Below are 23,610 nucleotides of genomic sequence, written 5' to 3'. Positions count from 1 at the left end.
GAACGTCAAATCTATGTGGAACTCTTTAAATCAACAAATCCTTAGTGAATCAGCTACGTGCAGATCAGCCCGTTTTATGGAAGGGGTAGCGGATAAATGGGAGGCACCATGCTTCTGGAGCAATGGCACAACAATAGTAGTTGAGCAAGAATAATCTAGTAAACCAGTCATACGAAGTATGGAGACTACCATTAATACCCTCCTTTAAAAATATGGAGATATGCTGATTACTTGCCTGGCTTCTGGAGTTTGAGTCACATGACGTGAGACAAGAGCACATGACCTTTCTCATTCCAGATCAGTGACCCAAAGTATTGAAGCCGTTGTCTCAACATGAGTGTCTGGTAGCTTGTATTTTCATACAGAGAGCTCAGCAATTGTAGCCTTCACTTTTTCTCTCAGTACAGGATTTTGTTGTACTCTCCTCTTGAAGAGGGCTTGGATGCTTTCCTTGCATTGAAGGGCATCCACGGCTATAATTACTAGGTAATTCCCAGGAGAGTTGATCCAGGGATTTATCTGACTGTCATCTGGAGTCGAGAAGGAATTTTTCGCTTTTTAAAGGGAACCTTAAGTCTTAGAAAAAAAATGACTTTTACTCACCCGAGGCTCCCCTCAGCCTCCTGCAGCTGAACGGTGCCCTCGCCGGGTCCCTCCGATACGCCTGGACTCGCCGGCGGCCACTTCCGGTTTGGCCGTCACCGGCCGACAGGCTGGGAACGCGACTGATTATCCGCGTCCCCGGCCGCAATAGCGCCCTCTATAATGCCGGTGCCGGCCAAACCGGAAGTGGCCGCCGGCGAGCCCAGGCGTATCGGAGGGACCCGGCGAGGGCACCGTTCAGCTGCAGGAGGCTGAGGGGAGCCTCGGGTGAGTAAAAGTCATTTTTTTTCTAAGACTTAAGGTTCCCTTTAAGGCTAATTGGTCCAGGCCTTGTAAGGTTTTTCACCTTCCCCTGGATCACCTTCCCCTGGGATATGTGCAGGTTCAGGATGGTGTGTGTGTGTGTTTTTTCTTTTTCTTTTTCTGGTTGTACCTGATGGACAGATGTCTTTTTTTTCCACCAAACTAACTGCTGTCTTTACAATGATTCTTTTTTTTCCCATGGTTACCCTGAGCAGTGTTCAACCTGACCAACAATGTGGATCTCGATAACACCAAGAAAAAAATGGAGATGTATCAGAAGCTAAACAAAGACACCATCCAGAAGAATAAAGTCAAGATGGTGAGTATTGCGCAGCATGTGCGTTATGTATATAAATATAAAGGCTAGCGAGACACTAATGTGGTAGCAGTAATCACAACATAGCTGCGAATAGCCGTGTTTTGATCTCAGAGCTTTTCATTCGGGATTAAGGTATCAGCCAGCTGTTTCCCCTCCTCTCAGCCTTTGTTCCTTGGTAATCCCAGTACAAGCACGAGATGTTAGTCCTGATCTGACTACAATCATGAAAGATCACCATGTTAATGTGCATGTGTCGCCCAGTCACCTGCGTCTGCATGTTCACTACTACCGAGAACTGCTAAGGTGGCCTCACATCTCCCGACTTGGTGGCCGATTGACCATTCAATTTGATAATTATCAAATTGCATTAAAATCTGTGCCGCCAAGAGCATGCCTGATTGCGGTTGCTATAAATTTCGCGCCACAATTAGTCACAAGTAAAAATGGCATGGTTGGATGGTTGGGTGCATGGCGGTAGTGGTGTTCAATGACCGTGTCTTTCTCCTTTGTTGCCTGGTGCCTTTACCATGTGACCCCACGCCTGTATGTGATGTCAGTACATGTGGTCAGGTCACGGCACAGGCGCCCCCGGCGATGGAGACACGTGCAGACAAGACACAGAACATTTATTTCCTGCTTTTTTTCCTGGCGGACTCAAAGCGCCAGAGCTGCAGCCACTAGGGCACGCTCTATAGGCAGTAGCAGTGTTAGGGATTCTTGCCCAAGGTCTCCTTACTGAATAGTGCTGGCGTACTGAACAGGAAGAGCTAGGATTCTCCTGTGTCAGAGGCAGAGCCCTCAACTATCCAACCACTGCAGCTCAGCTATTCCAGTTACTGGCTGAGCTGCACTGCTTTTACACTCACCACAGGCCCGGAGGGGCTCATTACATTGGGGGCTGCCTGGCAAGTGACAGTGCTAGGTAGATTTCATGCGAGGATCCTACAGACCAAGCGGAAACCTGATGCGGCGTAAATCCTATGCCCCATCAGGCTTAGACAGCCACAAGTGCGGCATAGGATTTACTACAGGCGGTCCGGAAATAGTTAACGCCTAATGGAGACGATAGGGCAGTTGAGTGGGGTGGGAACAGAGGTCAACCTTTAAAAAGTTGGAAAATTGCATATTGCTTCAGTAGCCAATATCAATAACTGCTGCTTATTTTGACATGCAGCTTTCAGATAGATCTGTGTCTTTAGTTGATGAGTATTTTTACAAAGGTGGCTTTTGCAAAAATCAGGCATAAACCCATAACATGCCTTAGGGGACTTGATTCCTTTATCGACATGGCCAAATTTTTCCTGCCGCTGGGGAAGTGTTCCTTTCCCAGCCTGGCAGCCTCGGCAGGATATGCAGAGTGGGCAGCAGGGAGCTTTTATAGTTACTTATCTGGACGGCTGGAATGGCTTCTTCTCTCCTCCACCGCAGCGGCAATGTAACCTCAACATTTGGGTTTACAATCACATGATATGACGTGATCAGGATCCAGGAGACCGCGTCAGCGTTACAGCGTCACCCGGCGGTGGAAGAGGGCTGGTGGAAGAGTCTCTTTCATCTCTTCCATTACCCCTCTTCCACCACCAGGTGGCGCTGTAATGCTGACGCGGTCTCCTGGATCCCAATCACATGTCATATCATGTGATTGAATGTTATTAGGACCCAGAAGACATGTCCAATGTTCTGAGCCACCAGTGGAGGAAGAGAAGAAGCCGCCTGGAACAGGTAATTATAACGACTAAATGTTGCCCGCTCGTTCGTTTGGCTGCACGTCCCTCTCAGTTCAGGTGTCCTTTAAATAAGTGTAATTACATGTTAATGTTTGTATTTTATAGTGCTTATGACTGTTTATGAGCATACATATGAACTGTATCCACAAGAGGTAAGCGCTCACAGCTAATTCAGGAAAGATAAACTTTGGCAGCACTCCCGTTCGCCTCCTCTTAAACAATGATAATATATATAAAGAGGTTGGCGCTCAGGATACTCATACCCCTCAATGGGTTTGGGTTAATAAATACATATATGATACAACAGTTAAAATGTAATCCCTCTGTAGTCCATATATCAAATGAAAGTTACAATGTCCAAGTGCTTAAGCCCTAAAATTAAAAGCAATTTATGGCTGGAATAATTCCTCTTCCTGATGTCACAAGTAGTACACTCCTGGCTAATATTTCAACAGCAGACCTCCACCAACACCCTTTGTGGTCCACTCACCGCTGTCCTAGACCAACCAATGGTCTATATACGCCTTGGGACCATTACCGGGTCGTCCCCCCACCTCTGCGACCAGTTAATTCCACTGATGACACCAGATATTTCTTCAGAAGGAATCACCCTTCATATTCATCCTCATAAGAAAAACTCCATATAGTGTAATACTGCTTAAAAAATTTATTTATAAAAACGCAATTGCACTCACATGTATCCTCTTTAAAATAGCGCGTAGAGTGTTGTTTGAGCGGGCTCTCCCCCGCATAGGTGGCCAGGCTGGCAGGCTCGTCTAGACGTATTCCCCCGTCTTCCGCCGCGCGTCCGGAGACCAGGAACGCCACACGTGTCCTCCTCGCCGCCGCTCACCCACACGCTGCACTTCCGCCTTCACGTCAGACTCTGCCCTATCGATTTCGTCACACAGTGACTCATCAGGGGCATGGAGTCTGACGCGTATGGCGGACATTTTTATGCCTGGCGCGCCCTCCGCGCAAACTCAGTGCCCCTCTGTGTAGCCTGCAAGTCTGCCGCCATCTAGGGTACAGTTTCATAATTACATCTTCCATAAAGATAAAAATTCTCTCCATTGCTTCTAATACCTAACACTTGTATATATGATAAAACTACTTAAAGAGACATTTATATATATTTGATTCCCACCCATACAATACAAATCCCTCATTATCACATTATTCCTTACCATGTGTGCCATACAGTCCCGCTCATCGCACCCTCATATATAAATTACAATCTCCCATATAGATCCACCTCCCCTCCATCCTTCCTATACCCCCCCTCCTCTCACTACTGTGCCTTAGCGGGGCTGCATGCTCCACATTTACATAAGTATTGCATGTTGACAATTTCATCCCAGTTCCAATTCCATCCACCTATTACCAACTGTATGACCCCATTAGAACCCAAGAATACCACCCTTACTACCCAAACATTATGTATAGCCTAACAGGATGAATATGTTTTACTCTCCTCCACCCCCCATAGAATGGACTCAGTAGCACCTGCCCGCTATTTCGGTTATGGAGCGCATGCGCACACATCACACTCCTATTCCCCCAAAAAACAGACTAGGTCAATGTCTATATTTAGACCATCTGGTCTGAGTGTACCCATCCGGTGGATCCACTTGGTTTCCTCTTGTGAAACCTTTTTGATTTTATTGCACCCCCTCCAGTTTGGGATGATCTTTTGCAGACCACAGAAGGACAACTCCTTGGGGTTACAATTATGATGACTCCCAAAATGCGCTGAGACTCCATGGTTGGGGTACCCCTTAGTGATATTTCGTACATGTTCCCCCATCCTCTCCTTGAGGGTACGTGTTGTTCTACCAATATACTGCCATCCACATTTGCACCAGGCAAGGTATACTACAAACTTGTCATTGCAGGTAATGAACTCCTGAATTTTAAAATTCTTACCATTGCTGAAGGGTTGAAAATATGGATAGACGAACAATGTTGGAGGACAGAGGAGAAGAACGGGAAAAGGGTGAGTATGAACTAGCCTTCATTACAGGATTTAATACCCAATATAAGAAACTTCAAAATATCATTAGACAACATTGGGGAATCCTGGAGACAGATTTGACACTTAGAAGTATTATCCCAGCCCAACCTAAATTTATCTATAGGAAGGCCCAAAACTTGAAACAAATTCTGGCACCAAGCTGTGTGGAGCCTAAGAAAACTCCGCGTATGCAGGGGTGGCAAACAGCTGGTTTCCTCCCGTGCAGAGGCTGTAAGGCCTGCAGGGAAGCAAATGGTGTCCGAACAGATAGGGTGGTGTCCTTCAGCAATGGTAAGAATTTTAAAATTCAGGAGTTCATTACCTGCAATGACAAGTTTGTAGTATACCTTGCCTGGTGCAAATGTGGATGGCAGTATATTGGTAGAACAACACGTATCCTCAAGGAGAGGATGGGGGAACATGTACGAAATATCACTAAGGGGTACCCCAACCATGGAGTCTCAGCGCATTTTGGGAGTCATCATAATTGTAACCCCAAGGAGTTGTCCTTCTGTGGTCTGCAAAAGATCATCCCAAACTGGAGGGGGTGCAATAAAATCAAAAAGGTTTCACAAGAGGAAACCAAGTGGATCCACCGGATGGGTACACTCAGACCAGATGGTCTAAATATAGACATTGACCTAGTCTGTTTTTTGGGGGAATAGGAGTGTGATGTGTGCGCATGCGCTCCATAACCGAAATAGCGGGCAGGTGCTACTGAGTCCATTCTATGGGGGGTGGAGGAGAGTAAAACATATTCATCCTGTTAGGCTATACATAATGTTTGGGTAGTAAGGGTGGTATTCTTGGGTTCTAATGGGGTCATACAGTTGGTAATAGGTGGATGGAATTGGAACTGGGATGAAATTGTCAACATGCAATACTTATGTAAATGTGGAGCATGCAGCCCCGCTTAGGCACAGTAGTGAGAGGAGGGGGGGTATAGGAAGGATGGAGGGGAGGTGGATCTATATGGGAGATTGTAATTTATATATGAGGGTGCGATGAGCGGGACTGTATGGCACACATGGTAAGGAATAATGTGATAATGAGGGATTTGTATTGTATGGGTGGGAATCAAATATATATAAATGTCTCTTTAAGTAGTTTTATCATATATACAAGTGTTAGGTATTAGAAGCAATGGAGAGAATTTTTATCTTTATGGAAGATGTAATTATGAAACTGTACCCTAGATGGCGGCAGACTTGCAGGCTACACAGAGGGGCACTGAGTTTGCGCGGAGGGCGCGCCAGGCATAAAAATGTCCGCCATACGCGTCAGACTCCATGCCCCTGATGAGTCACTGTGTGACGAAATCGATAGGGCGGAGTCTGACGTGAAGGCGGAAGTGCAGCGTGTGGGTGAGCGGCGGTGAGGAGGACACGTGTGGCGTTCCTGGTCTCCGTACGCGCGGCGGAAGACGGGGGAATACGTCTAGACGAGCCTGCCAGCCTGGCCACCTATGCGGGGGAGAGCCCGCTCAAACAACACTCTACGCGCTATTTTAAAGAGGATACATGTGAGTGCAATTGCGTTTTTATAAATAAATTTTTTAAGCAGTATTACACTATATGGAGTTTTTCTTATGAGGATGAATATGAAGGGTGATTCCTTCTGAAGAAATATCTGGTGTCATCAGTGGAATTAACTGGTCGCAGAGGTGGGGGACGACCCGGTAATGGTCCCAAGGCGTATATAGACCATTGGTTGGTCTAGGACAGCGGTGAGTGGACCACAAAGGGTGTTGGTGGAGGTCTGCTGTTGAAATATTAGCCAGGAGTGTACTACTTGTGACATCAGGAAGAGGAATTATTCCAGCCATAAATTGCTTTTAATTTTAGGGCTTAAGCACTTGGACATTGTAACTTTCATTTGATATATGGACTACAGAGGGATTACATTTTAACTGTTGTATCATATATGTATTTATTAACCCAAACCCATTGAGGGGTATGAGTATCCTGAGCGCCAACCTCTTTATATATACATATGAACTGGCTGAGTGGCAGACTTGGGCACGGGATACAGCCAGTATATGGCTTATCCTGCTCCTGCACAAGTCCTGGCAGTGTTAGGGCCTGTACACACTGCTGCGCTTTTAAAATCGCATGCGATTTTAAAATCGCAAAGCCTTTATGAAAATAGAAAAATCGCATCGCACCAGTGTGTACAGGTCTTTGCGATTTTCATTATTTTTTTTAAAAGACCTTACGATTAAAAACGCATGCGATTTTAAAAGCGCAGCACAAGCGCAGCAGTGTGTACAGGCCCTTAGGTACTATTCCCCCTCCAAGTCCACGTGGATGGTGAGGAATGTTGTAAATCGGCTTGTAGCTATTGCTGGCGGCCGAATTACAGTGTTTTAAAGAGACACTGAAGCGAGACTAAATCTCGCTTCAGCTCTCATATATAGCAGGGGCACGTGTGCCCCTGCTAAAACGCCGCTATCCCGCGGCTTAACGGGGGTCCCTTCACCCCCAACCCACCCCCCGCAATACTTGGTCGTAAAATGGTCGCTGGCTGTCTCTTCCTGGAGGCAGGGCTAACGGCTGCAGCCCTGCCTCCCAGCGCATCTATCAGACGCGCATCGCCGCCTCTCCCCCGCCCCTCTCAGTGAAGGAAGACTGAGAGGGGCGGGGGAGAGGCGGAGATACGCGTCTGACAGACGCGCATGGGGCAGGGCTGCGGCGGTTAGCCCTGCCCCAACCAGGAAGCGCTCCCTTGCTGCACGGAGGGGGTTTGGGGGGACAGGGACCCCCGTTAAGCCGCGCTATAGCGGCGTTTTAGCAGGGGCACGCATGCCCCTGCTAGCTATGAGGTCTGAAGCGAGATCTATTCTCGCTTCAGACTCTCTTTAAAGCAGTAGGATTAGCCATACTATTCCAGGGAAAAAAACACATATGCAAGATAGAATAGATAAATACTTGATCTACATACGGTACATAACACATGTATTGTACTGTCCACATTTTGATTTCAGTGAATTTTATATAGTAAATGAAGAGAATTCTGTTCCTGGTGGGGGCCATGTCTTTTATCCACAGCTGAGGCTAAATAATGATGTCAATCTTCCCTTAACTTTTTTTTTCTTTCTCCTCCAATCGCTGAGTCACCTCAGCCTTGCTTGAAAACACAAGTGAGCAGTGGATTAGTTTTCAGATAAGCAGCTAGGAAAGGAAATAAAGGAAAGAGGAGGAATGTATTATAGATAAAAAGAACCCCCAGCATGCAACTGTTTGGCACTGACTACTAAAGGGCAAGTGCTCCTTAATATAATATGTGATAACTCCAAATCATAACACCAGAAAAAGTTTTGCAAGTTTTGAATACAGGATTAGCATCTTAGCATTAGCATTAGCATCACTTAATACACTCAGACCAGTTGCTGTTGAAATTTGATTTTTATGGTGACACTCCCACTTTAAAAGCAACCTGCATGGAGTCATTGCTTTATGCAGACCGTGTCCTTGTTGGGACTTGAACCCAGTATGGTGGAACTGTAGTACACATTGTTACCATGATGCTGATGAAGCTTTGTCTTGTTACCGTTATGCGCAGACCCGAGAGCAGGAGGAGCTGGAAGAGGCCCTGGAGGTCGAGCGGCAGGAGAATGAGAATAGGAAACTTCTCATCCAGAAAGAAGAGAAGCTGCAACAGAAGATGAAGAGGAAGAATAAGCAGGAACTGCTGGATCAGCTGGTACATAATCTCTGCATCTTACACATGTATTGTGTTACATCTCTAGTCGCTGTTCCATGTACTGCATCCGGGCCAGAGTCATTCAGCTGCTGTCAGTTATGTGTTACCAACAAATGAGGTGCTTCCATTTTATTATAAGCAGTAATGATAACTGGATAGAACTAGGGGGGCTCCTATTGCTGACCTACCATTAAAGGTGCAGATTCATGGGCAGTTCTAAGCCAGTGACAAAAAACTAAATTTCCCTCAATTGCAAACATTCACATGGATGCCTATGGGGTGCTAAAAACGTAGCAAAACACCATACCTTTTGTCTACAGCACAGTTATCAGCGGGTTTGCAAATAGGTTAGAGTTAGGTGTGGGGGGGGGGGGTGTAGGTTAGGGTTTGGCATCAAAAGGGGAGTAGGTTAGGGTTGGGCATCGATGGTGGGTTAAGTTAGGCTTAGGCAGTTAGGGTTCGACATCGTTGTAGGGGTCAGTAAGGCATCGGTAGGGGGATTGGTTAGGGTCAGGCATCGGTGAGGCTATCAGTTGGAGTTAGGCATTGGTGTGGCGGTCAGTTAAAGGGAACCTTAACTGAGAGGGATATGGCTTTTTCCTTTTTAACAATACCAGTTGCCTGACAGCCCTGCAGATCTCTTTAGCTGTAGTAGGGGCTTAATCACACACCTGAAACAAGCATGCAGCTAATCCAGTCTGACTTTAGTCAGAGCACCTGATCTGCATGCTTGTTCAGGGGCTGTAGCTAAAAGTATTAGAGACACAGGGTCCACAGAAGAGTCAGGCAACTGGTATTATTTCAAAAGGAAACATCCATATCCGTCTCAGTTTAGGTTCCCTTTAAATATTGGTTGGGGGGATTGGTTAGGGTAAGGCAACTGTGTGTGGGGGTGGGAGTACGTTAGGGTTAGGCATCAGTGAGGGGATTGGTTAGGGTTATACATTTGAGTAGTGGTCGGTTAGGCATTGGTGGGAGGATTGGTTAGGTTCAGACATCGGTGAGGGGATCAGTTAGAGTTAAGCATTGGTGTGGCGGTCAGTTAGATATTGGTGGTGGTGGTGGTGGTGGTGGTGGTGGGTGGGGGGGGGAGGATTGGTAAGGGTAAGACATTTAAGTTAGGGTCAGGCATCAGTGAGGGGATCAGATAGGATTAGATATTGGTGTGGGGTTGGTTAGGCATATTGGGGGATTGGTTAAGGTCAGGCATTGTTGGGAGATTGGTTAGGGTTAGGCATTGTAGAAGGGATCATTAAAGTTTAGACATTGGTGTTGGTGTTGGTTAGGCATTAGTGGGGAGATTGGTTAGGGTTGGGCATCGGTGGGGGAGGGGGTCAGTTAGGTATCGGTAGAGTAAGGGCTCGTGGGAGAATAGGGTTAGGTTTAGTGATAGTAAAATGTACTGATATTTTACTACCTGAATTACGACTTCCCAGTTGTAGAATATCAATATTTTTACCGATTATTCTACTAGTGGCTATTTCCGGCGCCCAAATTTCCACGCCCCCTATTTTGCCTGTAAGGGTTATTGTCCTGCTTTTGGAGCAGTCCCATTGGTCATTGAACAAACGAATGGGAAATGCTGGTGGCATGTGTATGGTGATCTCTAACCCTCCCTTATGTATGGCTGATAGGTTTGAAGTGCTGGATAACGTCAGCTAATAGCAGGCCAAGGATGTTATCTGCAAGTCGGGGCAATAGGAATGTCACATGCTTTGATCAACAGGACTTCCATGCAACTGGAATTGTTTAAAAGAAAATAAATATGGTAGCCTCCATGTCCCCTCACTTTGTGTTCTCTTTAACCACTTCAGTCTATCTGGCCGACTATAGTCGTCTAGATAGACACATCTGAATTCGAAGTCTATACGCATCCAGTGTAGCGGCGGGTGTGCACGCACGTCAGTGCGACCCCTGCTATTACCCGGCAGCTTTTTGTGTAGCGGCCATTGAGGAAGGGAACTGAGGGTTCCCTAAACCAATCGCAGTGCCTGGAGTAAATGAAAATGACCCTGATCAGGGGCCATGTCCATTCATAAACGGAAGAAGTTTAAAGTAAAATTAACACACAAAAAAAATAGAACACTTCCTGGAAAACCAGGGTTTTCCGAAAGTTAAATTGCACACACCACAAATTTTTAATAAAAAACAATGAATCTCTGCTAAAGCCCCCAGGTGCAGTATACTTTTTCTGTACGTCACTGGCTCTGGACTCCGTCTGCATATATGTGCCCCATGTGGTTGCCACGTGGAGCACGTGTATGCGGAAGGAGCACGGAGCTAGTGACGGACAGACAAAGTATACTGCACCGGGGGGAACATTTTACATTAAGGGGGACAGTGCGGGAGGTGGCGGATGCAGCGTCACAACACCGATTCCCAAGAGATTTCATGCTGAAATTGATCGGGAAATCAGTCTGCAGTTTATAGGCAGCTGTCAGATCTCTCTGATCAGAATCGATCAGAGAGAGATGTCTCTTGATCGATCTGCCCATACATCGACTGATGTATGGCACCCTAACTAAGCAGTTTAAAGGATACCCGAGGTGATATGTGACATGATGAGATAGACATGGGCATGGGACAGTGACTAGCACACAAATAACTAGGCTGTTCCTTTTTTTTCTTTCTCTGCCTTAAAGAGTTAAATATCAGATATGTAAGTGGCTGACTCAGTCCTGACTCAGACAGGAAGTGACCACAGTGTGACCCTCCCTGATAAGAAATTCCAACTATAAAACACTTTCCCATAAGAAAATGGCTTCTGAGAGCAGAAAAGAAATAAAAGGGGTCAATAGTTCATAGAGTTTAGCTCTGGTATACTTCAATGAATGTGTCATTGAGCAAAACCAATAAAACTGTAAACTTAAAAAGTACCGTAGATTTAAACATAAAATAAAACTGTGGAATATCTTTAAAAGTCATTTTTAGGAGAAGGAAGATGGATACAATCGTTTCTTTCATTATTTTATTTTCGCCTTGGGTGCCTTTAACTGAATGCAGTGTGTCTGTGCCATATATAATTACATCGTTTAGTATATAGATATCACCCTTTTGAAGATTCTAGCTGTTTACAAAGATCCTTCAGCACTGCACCTGAATCACTGCAGCAAATTCTGCATAGATTTGCCTTATTTGGGAGCCGCAGTCCATTCTGTGCAATTATATCTGCTGGGTCCTATATATAGAATAGTGAATGAATGGAAATTGGGGAATACTGCCTGGGCTGAAGCGTTTTGTCAAAACCCTTCTTCATGCTTTTAATTGATTTAAGGTGCATTAGCTGCTGAGAAGCCAAGTCGTTTATTTACACAATTAAAAATAGTTCCTGGCCAGTCGCTCCTCCTTGCGGCTCCTTCCCTTTCACGATTATCCGTTCCGCTGGGCTCCACTGTAGCATGTAAAGTGCTGAAGCCTGTTATTGAGCTCAGACAATGAGGATTCTGTGACATTATCTCAGTCCTGGCTGCTTTCCTTCGGTGGTCCTGAAACTGACACCGTCACTGCCAATAAAAATGGATCCTCTTGACTGATTTCTCTCTGCGGCCCCTGACTTTCAGGCTGTGAACAGAAGACCTGCTGTGTGCTCGTACTTAATGAATAAATGGCATTGAGGTCTATCAGCTCAAAGTATAAAGGAAAGACAGATAGAGAAAATAAGCCCTCTTTATCTTTCACTTTGTGGAATGGAATCAATGGATTCTTGAGCAACACAGAGTAGGGACACCGAGAGCCAAATATAGTGTAGTATGTACTGGTAGTTGAAATGAAGTATGATAGAGTAATAAGCTATACTCACAAAGCAGGGCTACAGGCAACCACTGTATAGGCAGGTGGGGAGATTAGACCTGACCCCACTCAGGATTAAGAAGTTGCTCTCCGTAGATGAGGGAAAAAGGGTGTAACACCCCTCCACCAAGGGTGGACTTGATATAGCGCAGTATGGATACAGAGGAGCCAAAGGGATAGAAGTATCTAAAAAGTTTAAACCATGAGGAGGCCATGGTGGACTTACCTCCTCCAAGCAGACACGAAAATTAACAATGTGTTTGTCAAATAGAAAAAGTTTATTTACATAATCCAGGGGTCAATGCAACGTGTTTCGCAGGTTTGATCCCTGCTTCATCAGGCAATAACAGTGGAGTAATAGCATATTTGGTCAGCAGAAGAGCCAGGCACCTCTGTCTAGAGGTATGTATGCTGTTACTATATCTAGTCTAGTTGTTTCATTCACTTGCATTCTTCTTTGTTCTCCATCTTTATGCAACTTCAAGTGGCCCCTGAGCTCTTGCAAAGAACAGACTGAAAAGTGTTCATTCCACATAGAAATGTTATAGAAATCAGCTGCACTGAGCTGTGTTTGTTTATTTAGATACAGTTTAGTGTAATTATCTGTAGGCCTGACTCACAGTGCCTCAGCATTAGCTGTACAGGAAAGACACCTTTCCTTTGCTCCCTGAAAGTTCATCCAGTACATTTTCAGAGCTTTTTTTTTTTTTTTTTTTTAATTTCTGTGCGTTGTAGCAAATCATTTTTTTCCCCTGATTGTTTTCATACTGTGCTTAATCTTTTAGAGCAGAGAGGAAGTTCTGAGCTCAGATCTACTTAAAGCAAATACATGGCAGAGTAGAACCAGCAGGAAGTGTGGAGCAGCTGCCTTTATTGGCTGAGTCTCCGGTATAACGTGATAAAGAATCTGTTTCATTACACAAAGTTTCTGCATATGATATTGGCCATTTATTATTCCGTGTTTTTTGCAGAGATAGCGTAAATCCAGTTTTAATTGCTGGAGATAGAATTACTGTACAAATAGCGAGATCCTTTTCTTCATTTTGGAAGACTTAAGCGCGCTTAACGCCCCTCGCTTTATTAAAATTATTGATCCGTGTCTTGCTTTGAAAGCGCTGACGCTCTTAATCCTATTAGTTTGCGTTAATAAAAACTGGAGAAAAAAGTCATTTCATGTACAATTTATGATCATGAAAATCTCTCACGTAAAACTAATTAGACTTAAAGTGAAGCCATCGCTGGACCACTCCGCCATCACGACCATGCCAATTTGATAGATCTTGGGCAATATTTAGGCTACCCAAATATATTTAGACTTGTTTTTTTTTCAGGGCTGTGGAGTCAGTAGAAAAATCTTCCGACTCCAACTCCGACTCCTTAGTTAATGAAACCACGACCCCATCTCCAACTCTGGGTACCCAAAATGGCTCTGACTTTGACTCTGACTCCTTAGTCTAATACTTACCAGGGCTGTGGATTTTGTACAAAAATCATCCGACTCCCGACTCTGACTCCTCAGTTTATGAAATTAATGACTCCGACTCCGGATGCCCAAAATTACTCCGACTCCACAGCCCTGGTTTTTCTCAAGACAAATAGGGCTTTCTTTTGTTATCATTTAAAGGGGTTCAAAAAAAGGGGTATAAAAAAAAACAAAAACGTCACTTACCTGGGGCTGCTACCGGCACCCTGCAGCTATAAAGTCCTACTCCGTCACTGAAGCCCCCTCCGTTCGTTGCCGCCGGTGACCTGCTAATTATTCGTCTAACTAGATGAATAGCACTGTGGCTGCGCGGCCCCGGTAATCTGGCCAGTTGTGGACCGCTGCACTTGCATGCCCCCGCCGTGCTCCCGTCACCTGGTGAAGGAGCGATCGCACCTTATGGGTCCAGAGGAAGCCCCAGGTATGTATAAAAATGCCCAATTAGCTTATCTCAAGTTCACTTTAAAAGGAAATAAATATAGAGCCTCCATATCCCTCTCACTTCAGTTGTCCTTTAAAGGGAACTCGAGGTGAGAGGGATACGGAGGCTGCCATATTTATTTCCTTTTACACAATACCAGTTGCCTGGCAGTCCTCCTGATCCTGTGTATCTAATACTTTTAGCCATTGACCCTGAACAAGCATGAAGCAGATCAGGTACTCTGACTCAGGTGACTCAGGTTTTACTGGATTAGCCATATGCATGTTCCAGGGTTGACTCAGACACTACTTATGCCAGAGAGATCAGCGGTACTGCCAGGCAACTGGTATTGTTTAAAAGGAGATAAATATGGCAGCCTCCATATTCTTCTCACCTCAGGTTCCCTTTAAGGAAAGCACTGGCAGCTTTCCCTGTGAATTAATTACAGGTTTGACATTGCTTTGTATTTCCTAAAGTTCTTAGAAGTCTTGCTTTGCCTAGGTTCTTTGTTATTGTATTATTTACAGTAAATTCTGCTGCCTGTTTCCTGTAGTGGCATACTACTCACACACAGTTGGGACGCCGGTGTTTAAATACACACTAATAAGCTTCCATTCACTGCGGAGAGACTGTTATTGTACTATTACCAGTATTGTGGTACATTCCAGTCGCACTGTGCTGGCTTACCATCCATGCCCCAAATGCTACCCCTCCCCCCTCGTACCACCTACTCCAGATCACAGCTCCTCAAATGGGAACATATCACAGCCGGACACCCGGAGGATGGACTCTTGTACAACTCTGTCTGGAGCCACGTCCAAGTAATCACTGCTTCTGCGCCCTGGCCTCCTTGTAGCCAGCGCCGCAGGGGCTGTCGATCAGGCGTCCGGGCGAGGCTGAAGAGGAGGGGCCTGCGGTCAGACATCCCTGCGGTCCTCCTCGCTAACGTCCGCTCCCTCCCTAACAAGCTAGATGAGCTGAGACTCCTCAGCAACAAGAGGGAACTCGATCACAACACCCCAGTCTTTTGCTTTACTGAAACGTGGCTTCATGACGACATCCCTGAGAGTGCCCTCCAGCTCCCAGGCTTCAGCCTCATCCGAGCAGACCGAGACAGCACCCTCTCTGGGAAAAAGGGGGAAGGAATCTGCTTCTACATCAGCTCCGCCTGGTGCACAAACACCTCTGTACTGGCCAAGAAATGCACGCCAGAACTTGAACTCCTCCTCATCAATTGCAGGCCAACCTACTCGCCCAGGGAGTTCTCCTCCTACGTCCTCGCGGGTGTGTATATCCCTCCTGAGGCAGAAGTAAATGCTGCCCTGCGTGATCTCAGTGATACCATAATGCAGTGGGAGACAGCCTTCCCGGACTCGCTGTTCATTATCTTAGGGGATTTTAACAAGGCCAACCTCTGTAAAGAGCAGCCCCGCTTCCATCAGCACATCACCTGCCCCATGAGGAGTGCCAACACCCTCGACCACTGCTACACGGCCCTGAAAGATGCATACAAAGCAACACCGTGGGCAGCCCTAGGCTCATCTGACCACTGCATCATCCACTTGGTACCTACTTATAAAAGGCGCCTGGTAACCTCAAAACCTGTCACTAAGCCCTCAAAAGTGTGGTCGAGTGAGGCTAAACTTCAACTTCAGGCCTGCTTTGACTGCACAGACTGGAGGGCTCTGGAATCGCCCAACCTGGACGAGTGGGCAGACAACGTATCCGCGTACATTAGCTTCTGCGAGGACTCCTGTATCCCAACAAAAACCTTCAAACTGTATCCAAACGATAAACCTTGGTTCTCAAAAAGACTACGACAACTACGACGTAGCAAGGAAGTCGCACATAAGTCCGGCAACCAGGAGGAATACAAGAAGGCAAGAAACGGCCTGAACAGAGAGCTGAGGTCCGCAAAGAAGTGCTACGCGGAAAAGCTGGAACAGAACCTCTCCTCAAACGACTCACGAGCAGTGTGGAAAGGGCTGAAGGCTGCCACCAACTACAAGCCTCCCCCTCAGCATGCCACACCAAGCACTGAGCTTGTAGAGAGTCTCAGTGACTTCTACTGCAGATTCGAGAACCAGCCAACACCTGTGGGACTCCCACAGCCACCTGCACAATCTGCCACTGTAGCCCTAGGCCCTTACTCACCCTCGCCGTCAGTGAGGGAGGCGGATGTGCTGAAACACTTGCTAAGGCTAAATGCTAGAAAAGCCTCAGGTCCGGACGGAGTGTCGCCAGCCTGCCTGAAAACCTGTGCTCGTCAGCTCGCTTCCACCCTCTCTTCCATCTTCACGAGGTCCCTCCAGGAAGGCAAAGTCCCCGCGTGCTTCAAGAGGTCTGCCATTATCCCTGTCCCCAAAAAGCAGGGCATCCTCGACCTCAACAACTTCAGGCCCGTGGCACTTACGTCCGTGATCATGAAAGCTTTTGAAAGCATGGTGCTACCCCTCCTTAAGCACTCTACTGAGGGACTGCTGGACCCGCACCAGTTCGCGTACAGAGCGAACAGGTCCACAAATGACGCCATCAACATCTGCTTGGAGCACGTCTATGATCACCTGGATAGTCCGGACTCCTACGCCAGGATCCTCCTACTGGACTTCAGCTCAGCATTTAATACCATCAGCTCTAAAATTCTTCAAGACAATCTCGCTGCGCTAGGAGTCCACCCCACCCTACGCCTGTGGATCACGGACTTCCTCACCAACAGGTCCCAGGTCGTCAGGCTAGGCTCCATCTCCTCACAACCCAGGATCACCAACACAGGGGCCCCACAAGGCTGCGTCCTTTTGCCGTTTCTGTTCTCTCTGTATACGAACAACTGCAAATCCACGTCAGACTCGACACAGAGGAAAGCCCAACAGAGACTTTTCTTTCTCCGCCAACTGAAAAAGTTCGGTATGGCCTAAAAACTCCTGTCAAATTTTTACTCAGCCACGATCGAATCCGTCATATGCTCGTCCATCCTGGTCTGGTACGCCAGCTCCTCCGCCAGCGACAAGCTCAAACTGCAGAGGGTCATCAAATCTGCGGAGAGGATCATCGGGAGATCCCTTCCCACTCTGGACCTCCTCTACCACTCCAGGCTGAACACCAGAGCATTAAAGATTGCCAACGACCCCTCACACCCAGGCCACCGCTTCTTTAATCAGCTCCCCTCGAGCCGGAAGCTCCGGTTCCGATCCATCTTCACCAGGACCTCAAGACATAAGAACAGTTTCTTTCCCTCGGCTGTCAACCTCCTGAACTCTCTCCATGGAAATGCCCACCCCCACCCCACAATGCACTGAAGCACTCTGCACATAGATGGCGCTCCAGCTCAAGCGTACCTTTTTTGGTTGTTTTTGTATTGTAATTTATGCCACATTGTCTCCCTCTGCATAAATGTTATATAATGTTCTGTATAATGTTCTGTTCCTACTGCTGTCCTGTCCTGTATCTGTAAACACTGTATATCGTGTATCAGTACCCTGTACGTGCCAAGCGCAATTCCGGGCACGACCCAGACGTGCTTGGCGAAATAAAGTTTTCTGATTTCTAAAGGTGGCCACACACCATACAATTTTTTTAAATATCTGTCCAATTTAAGAATTGCAATCAATTTTTCTGACTGATTGTAACATTTCAAAAATCTGACCAATGTACCACACACCTGTGTTCAATTTTTCCCCAATTATGATAAAATGGATTGGAAGCTCTAAGAAAATTGCTAGGATGTGTATATTAATAAATTGACAATCTAACACACACCATACAATCTTTAAAAAAATTGAAGAGAAATATCTGGCATTCCGGATCAATATAAAGCGAAAAAAAACAGGAAATCCGATTGGATTTTTCAGTCGAATGAAAAAAAAGCTTTCGATTTTTTTTTTGGAGATGCGATCGTTTTATCGAATTGCTGTAAAATCTAATCGTTTTATTGTATCGTGTGTGGCCACCTTAAGGCCCATCCGTTAAAAATTAAAAAGTTGGTAAAATACAGCATTTGGTGTTGTAGACTTTTTTTTCTTACAAAATTCACTAAGATCTTCACACATGCGATAATAGTTTGATAATTTACAAAAAAAAAAAAAACGACGTGACAATTCACTACGATTTTTAGTGGTATTTCATTCTGTTTTTTATGGATTACTGCAGTGCAGGGAAAATAGAAGATAGTATTTTTTTTATCATATTGATAAGTAAAAAGCAGGTCCAAGATGCATAAAATTTGTATCGGCTCAAAACCATTAGTATTTTTTTTTAGCCTTTATTAATTACCACATAATAATGTTGTGAAATTAACTGTAAAGGTAGCCATACACTGGTCGATATGCCATCAGATTCGACCAACAGATAGATCCCTCTGATCGAATCTGATCAGAGAGGGATCGTATGGCTACCTTTTCTGCAAACAGATTGTGAATCGATTTCAGCCTGAAACCGTTCACAATCTGTGGTGGTGCTGCTGCCGCCCCCCCCCCCCCCCACATACATTACCTGCTCCGCCGGCGCGACTCCCCAGGTCTCCGCTGTCTTCTTCTCCGCTCTGATCTGGTCTCCGGGTCCGGCAGGCTTCACTTCTTCCTGTCTGGGGGAAGTTTAAACAGTAGAGTGCCCTCTACTGTTTAAACTTCCTGCTGGGACAGGAAGAAGTGAAGCCTGCCGGAGACCAGAGCGGAGAAGAAGACAGCGGAGACCTGGGGAGTCGCGCCTGCGGAGCAGGTAATGTATTGCAGCTGTATTGCGTCGGTCGTCGGGCACTTGAACGCCGCTAGCGATGCGCTCCCTACCCGCGGGCGATCGACAGTAATTTCCCGCATGGAGCGATCGACGGGATCAATCTATTTCGTGACGAATTTAGCGTGTAGCGTGAACGATGTGACAGCAGATTCGATCCCAGTGATCGAATCTGCTGTCGATCGGCGGGGAATCGGCCTAGTGTATGGCCAGCTTAACTGTAAAAAACCCTCTGGAGGGTACTTACCTCGGGAGGGGGAAACCTCTGTATCCTAATGAGGCTTCCCCTGACCTCCTCCATCCCTCCATTCAAGTGCCTGGACCTCCCCGAAGTGCGGCAAGGTAAATATTTACCTCCCGCCATCCTGTCCATGCACATTAGCGGCTCTTCATTCCGAGTCCTTTGGGCCTGCGCAGTAGAGGGGATATGATCAGGCTCGGCTATTTCCGCCTAGCCGAATGAAGAGCCGCTAGTGCACCTGCGCTATATCGCGGTAAATAAATATATGATCGCTTGTCGGGGGAGGTTTCAGGGGGCCAGCACTGGATTCCTCCAAGCTTCAGAGGTCGGGGAAGCCTCATTGAGACCCTGCGACTTCCCCCTCACGAGGTAAGTATTCCCCAGAGGCGTTTTTTTGTTTGTTACAGGTTCCCTTTAAGGAAATATGTTTTTAGTATTAAATTCTATTAAAATTATAAAATGTAATTTATATTAAATTCATATTTAATTATTATATTAAATTAATATTAAATTATTTTCCTGAATAGTTTGTTTACTTTTCACCTTTATCTCTACTTTGTTTCCTCCCTTCTATAACTTTCTAAATGACTGTTAGTTACCGGCAGCTCCAGGCTGGAGATACCACTCCATTCATTTCACTTTTTTTTACCTCATGCTCTCTGTGAATTGACATTTACTGAGGCATTTACCTCACAAGTCGGTAATTTACCTCACTAGTTGGTAATTTTTAGTTTTCCATATGGTTTCGGCCTTAGTGAATTGACATTTCACAAAATGGTTGGTAAAATCAGCTGTTTTCTGCATTACCGAATGCGGTGATGCTTTGAATTGAAGCCGTTGAGCTTGCCTTTATTGCTCAAATCAAGCCTTGTGTGTGTCAGGGCTGGTGCACACCTAGAGCGCTTCTGAGCTCTTTTTAAAACGCTAGCGCTTTGAAAAGCGCTCGGTTAATGTATTTGTATGGGATGGATCACAGCAGAGCGATGTGATTTTCTCCCAAACATAGACGCAGGTTCTGCAGCATCTCTGAGGCGATTCAGCCTCAATGCTAAGTGTAGGAAAATTGCTCTAAAAACCGCTGAACAGAGCGATGTTCTAAGCTTTTTTTTTTTTTACAAAAGCTGTACACTTCCAACTCTAGTGTACATAAAATAAAAAATTGCTACACCAAAACTCTCCAAAAATCGCTAGGCCCATGCCTAGTATTGCTTTGAAAAATAGCTTCAAAAACACGTAGCCTTTGCAATCATGCTAGGGCTTTTAGTTGTGCACCAGCCCTCATAAGGTGTTGGGACAGGTGATACACTGACATTGCTACGCTCTTTTCTATACACTACCCATGAAATGACGACAGTATACGGGAAATAGTGTCATTTTTTTAAGACTCCTTGTACCCCAATACCCAAATGACTAAAGACTAAGGAGTTGATTCACTATCACTATAGCTCCCCTTACTGCACGCTTAGCGTGCCTTATCCGAGTTAACGGGCCTTATCAGAGTTAACGTGCCTTATCAGAGTAGCATAGCGAGCGCTACGAACTTATGCCTGCTGATTGGCAATGATGAGAGGTCCACTTGTCCTACCCTGAGCCCCTGTGGGTCCAATCGCTTTAAAGGACATTATCCCCGTACTTTGATTGGCTCAATAGGCTGCCTGTCACTTGACAGAAAACTTGACAGGCAGCCTATTGGGCAATCAAAGTGCGCGGATAATGTCTTTTAAAGTGATTGGACCCGCAGGGGCTCAGGGTAGGACAAGTGGAGCTCATTACCAATTAGCAGGCATAGGTTTGTAGCGCTCGCTATGCTACTCTCATAAGGCACGCTAACTATGATAAGGCACGCTAAGCATGCAGTAAGGGGAACTATAGTGATAGTGAATCAACCCCTAAACGTTTTATAATTATATTTGTTCTCCACTATTTTTAGCAATTTAGTGAGTTTTGATCAGCATCCTTGGAGTTTGTAGAAACTCAAATAACTCATAAAAAACTTCTCCATTTAGTGGGCCGCACACACAATTTTCAGGTTCACTTGGACCGGTATAATACTGTCGTTGTTCTGAGTTTATATTCTCCAAATTAAAACCTCAATAGAGAAAAAAAAATCTCTTGTTTAGCACTAAACCTATCAAATGAAACAAAAATGAAAAAAATTATACATTCCCTGAGAAAACCCATGGCATCCCTTATACAGCAAAGTCTTCGGTATCCGGCACCAGCGGGATCTCATGCTTGGCGATTGCTTGAGCTACCAGCTGAAAAAGCACCCCTTAAAGACCAGAGACCGCTGCAGTGTTCTCCCTAGACTCTTTTAGCCAGGTGCTCCACCCGGCTACTTTTTCATGCCACCCGGCTGGAAAAAAAGAGAAGACTGCGCTGGCACCAAAAACCAGCTCCTTCCATCTAATCGCCGCTATCACACCACACACCCATCGCCTCAGGCCACCCACTCTGCCGTCTCTACGACAGCAGAGCTCTGTGAGCCGGTCAGGAGCCACTTTCATTGGCTCCTGACCGTGTGATCAGTGTAAGCCAATGGGATTTGCTCACTTTGATGACATGGTCAGAAGCCAATGAAATCTCCTCCTGACCGGGTCACAAGAGCTCTGCCGTCACAGAGTTGGCAGGGCGAGCGACAGATCAGCGGGAGCGACAAGAACGCATGGCAGCGGTGAGGGGAAATCTACACTCTGGCAGGAATAACAGCCTCCAAATGGCATAGATTTCAATCATCGCTGTCCGTAAGCGGTTAAAGGACAACTGAAGCGAAATATATATGGAGGCCTTTTAAACAACACCAGTTGCCAGGCAACCCTGTTCTATTTGGCTGCAGTAGTGTCTGAATAACACCAGAAACAAGCAAGCAGCTAATCTTGTCAGATCTGACGATAATGTCAGAAACACCTGATCTGCTGCATGCTTGTTCAGGGTCTATGGCTAAAAGTGTCAGCAGGACAGCCAGGCAATATGCATTGGTTAAAATTAAATAAATGCCATCTCTCTTCAGGTGTGCTATAAAAGTAAGTCAGGAATGTGGCTTCCATACTTCTAGAGCAGGTGCACTGTTGTAATTATTTTCTAGAGTGTTTCTTTTTCTTCTTGGTAGGAGTTTTGTAGCTGAACCACACACACTAGAAGTGTTCAGCCCGAGTGAAGCAAGTTGAGACATGCATACATATGTAGTGCAGCTAGGAAACATGTGTTTGTAACTTAGAATATGTGTTCTCCCCGCTGTATTGCATACCAGTCTCACCCCTTATTTCTGTTTTCTTTAAACAAATCCAGGAGACATCCCGACTTCCTGCTTCAATCCTGCTGGCTCAGCACAAAGGAAAAACCACTCAAATCGAGATGCAGTTAGAAAAGCCCAAACCGACCGTGACGTTCTCTACAGGCATCAAAATGGTAAGAATTGCATTATATGGCATCATCCAAGTTGCTCAAAGAGAAAATTAAAGAGAATCTGTACTCTAAAATTCTTACAATAAAAAGCATACCATTCTATTCATTATGTTCTCCTGGGCCCCTCTCTGCTGTTTCTGCCACTCCCTGTTGCAATCCTGGCTTGTAATTAACAGTTTTAGGCAGTGTTTACAAACAAAAGACTGGCTTCTAACCAGAGTATCATAGGCTGATAACAGCTTACTGTGTGACTCATGCAGAGCTTGGAGAGGGTGTGTAAAGCTTCTGCCAATGACAAGCAGTGCTGCACATTCCACACATTCCAGCCTCAACCCGACAGAGCCGACAGAGGACAGAAGATAAGATTTATTACAGAGACAGTGCAACTAGGAAAGGCTGCAGTAAGACAGACCACATTAGAACAGGCATAGGAACTTATGGGATAGAAGAAATAAGGATCAAAATTTTGTTACAGAGTCTCTTTAAACCCAGGATTCAACTTCATCCCAGTCAGTAGCTGATACCCTCTTTCCCAGGAGAAATCTTTACCTTTTCTTGAATAGATCATCAGGGGGGTCTGTATGGCTGATATGGTGGTGGAACCCCTCCCACAGTGTGATGTCAGGACCATGGCCCTGACAGTTTCCTGTCTGTGAAGATTGTTGCATTGTGGGAAATAATAGCTGCTTCCAGCTGCTAAGCAAGTGGTATCTCCCTCTGTACACATAAACACTTCCACACACACCCTTTTAACCTATAACATTGTTAGTGGGTGTGTTTATAGATAATGGCAGTTGATGCCATCTGGTTGTTTTCATGTCTGCCAGCAGTAAAGTTGATGACCCGCCGGCTCACCGTGGATTAAACAACATGAA

At 45.7% G+C, this 23,610-nt stretch overlaps 1 protein-coding gene across 1 annotated transcript in view; it reads left to right on the top strand.

Moving 5' to 3' along the window:
• Nucleotides 1-23,610, top strand: part of MNAT1 (MNAT1 component of CDK activating kinase) — a 222,069-nt gene that overhangs the window by 69,304 nt on the left and 129,155 nt on the right. The window contains exons 4-6 of the mRNA XM_068252150.1: nucleotides 1,122-1,225; nucleotides 8,528-8,668; nucleotides 22,619-22,738. Of these exons, the coding sequence (XP_068108251.1) occupies nucleotides 1,122-1,225; nucleotides 8,528-8,668; nucleotides 22,619-22,738 (365 nt within the window). The remainder of the gene's footprint in view (nucleotides 1-1,121; nucleotides 1,226-8,527; nucleotides 8,669-22,618; nucleotides 22,739-23,610) is intronic.

Source organism: Hyperolius riggenbachi, chromosome 9 (assembly GCF_040937935.1).
Source record: "Hyperolius riggenbachi isolate aHypRig1 chromosome 9, aHypRig1.pri, whole genome shotgun sequence".
NCBI lineage: Eukaryota > Metazoa > Chordata > Amphibia > Anura > Hyperoliidae > Hyperolius > Hyperolius riggenbachi.
The sequence above is the reverse complement of the archived record's forward strand: the minus strand, read 5'-3'. Positions and strand labels throughout refer to the sequence as shown.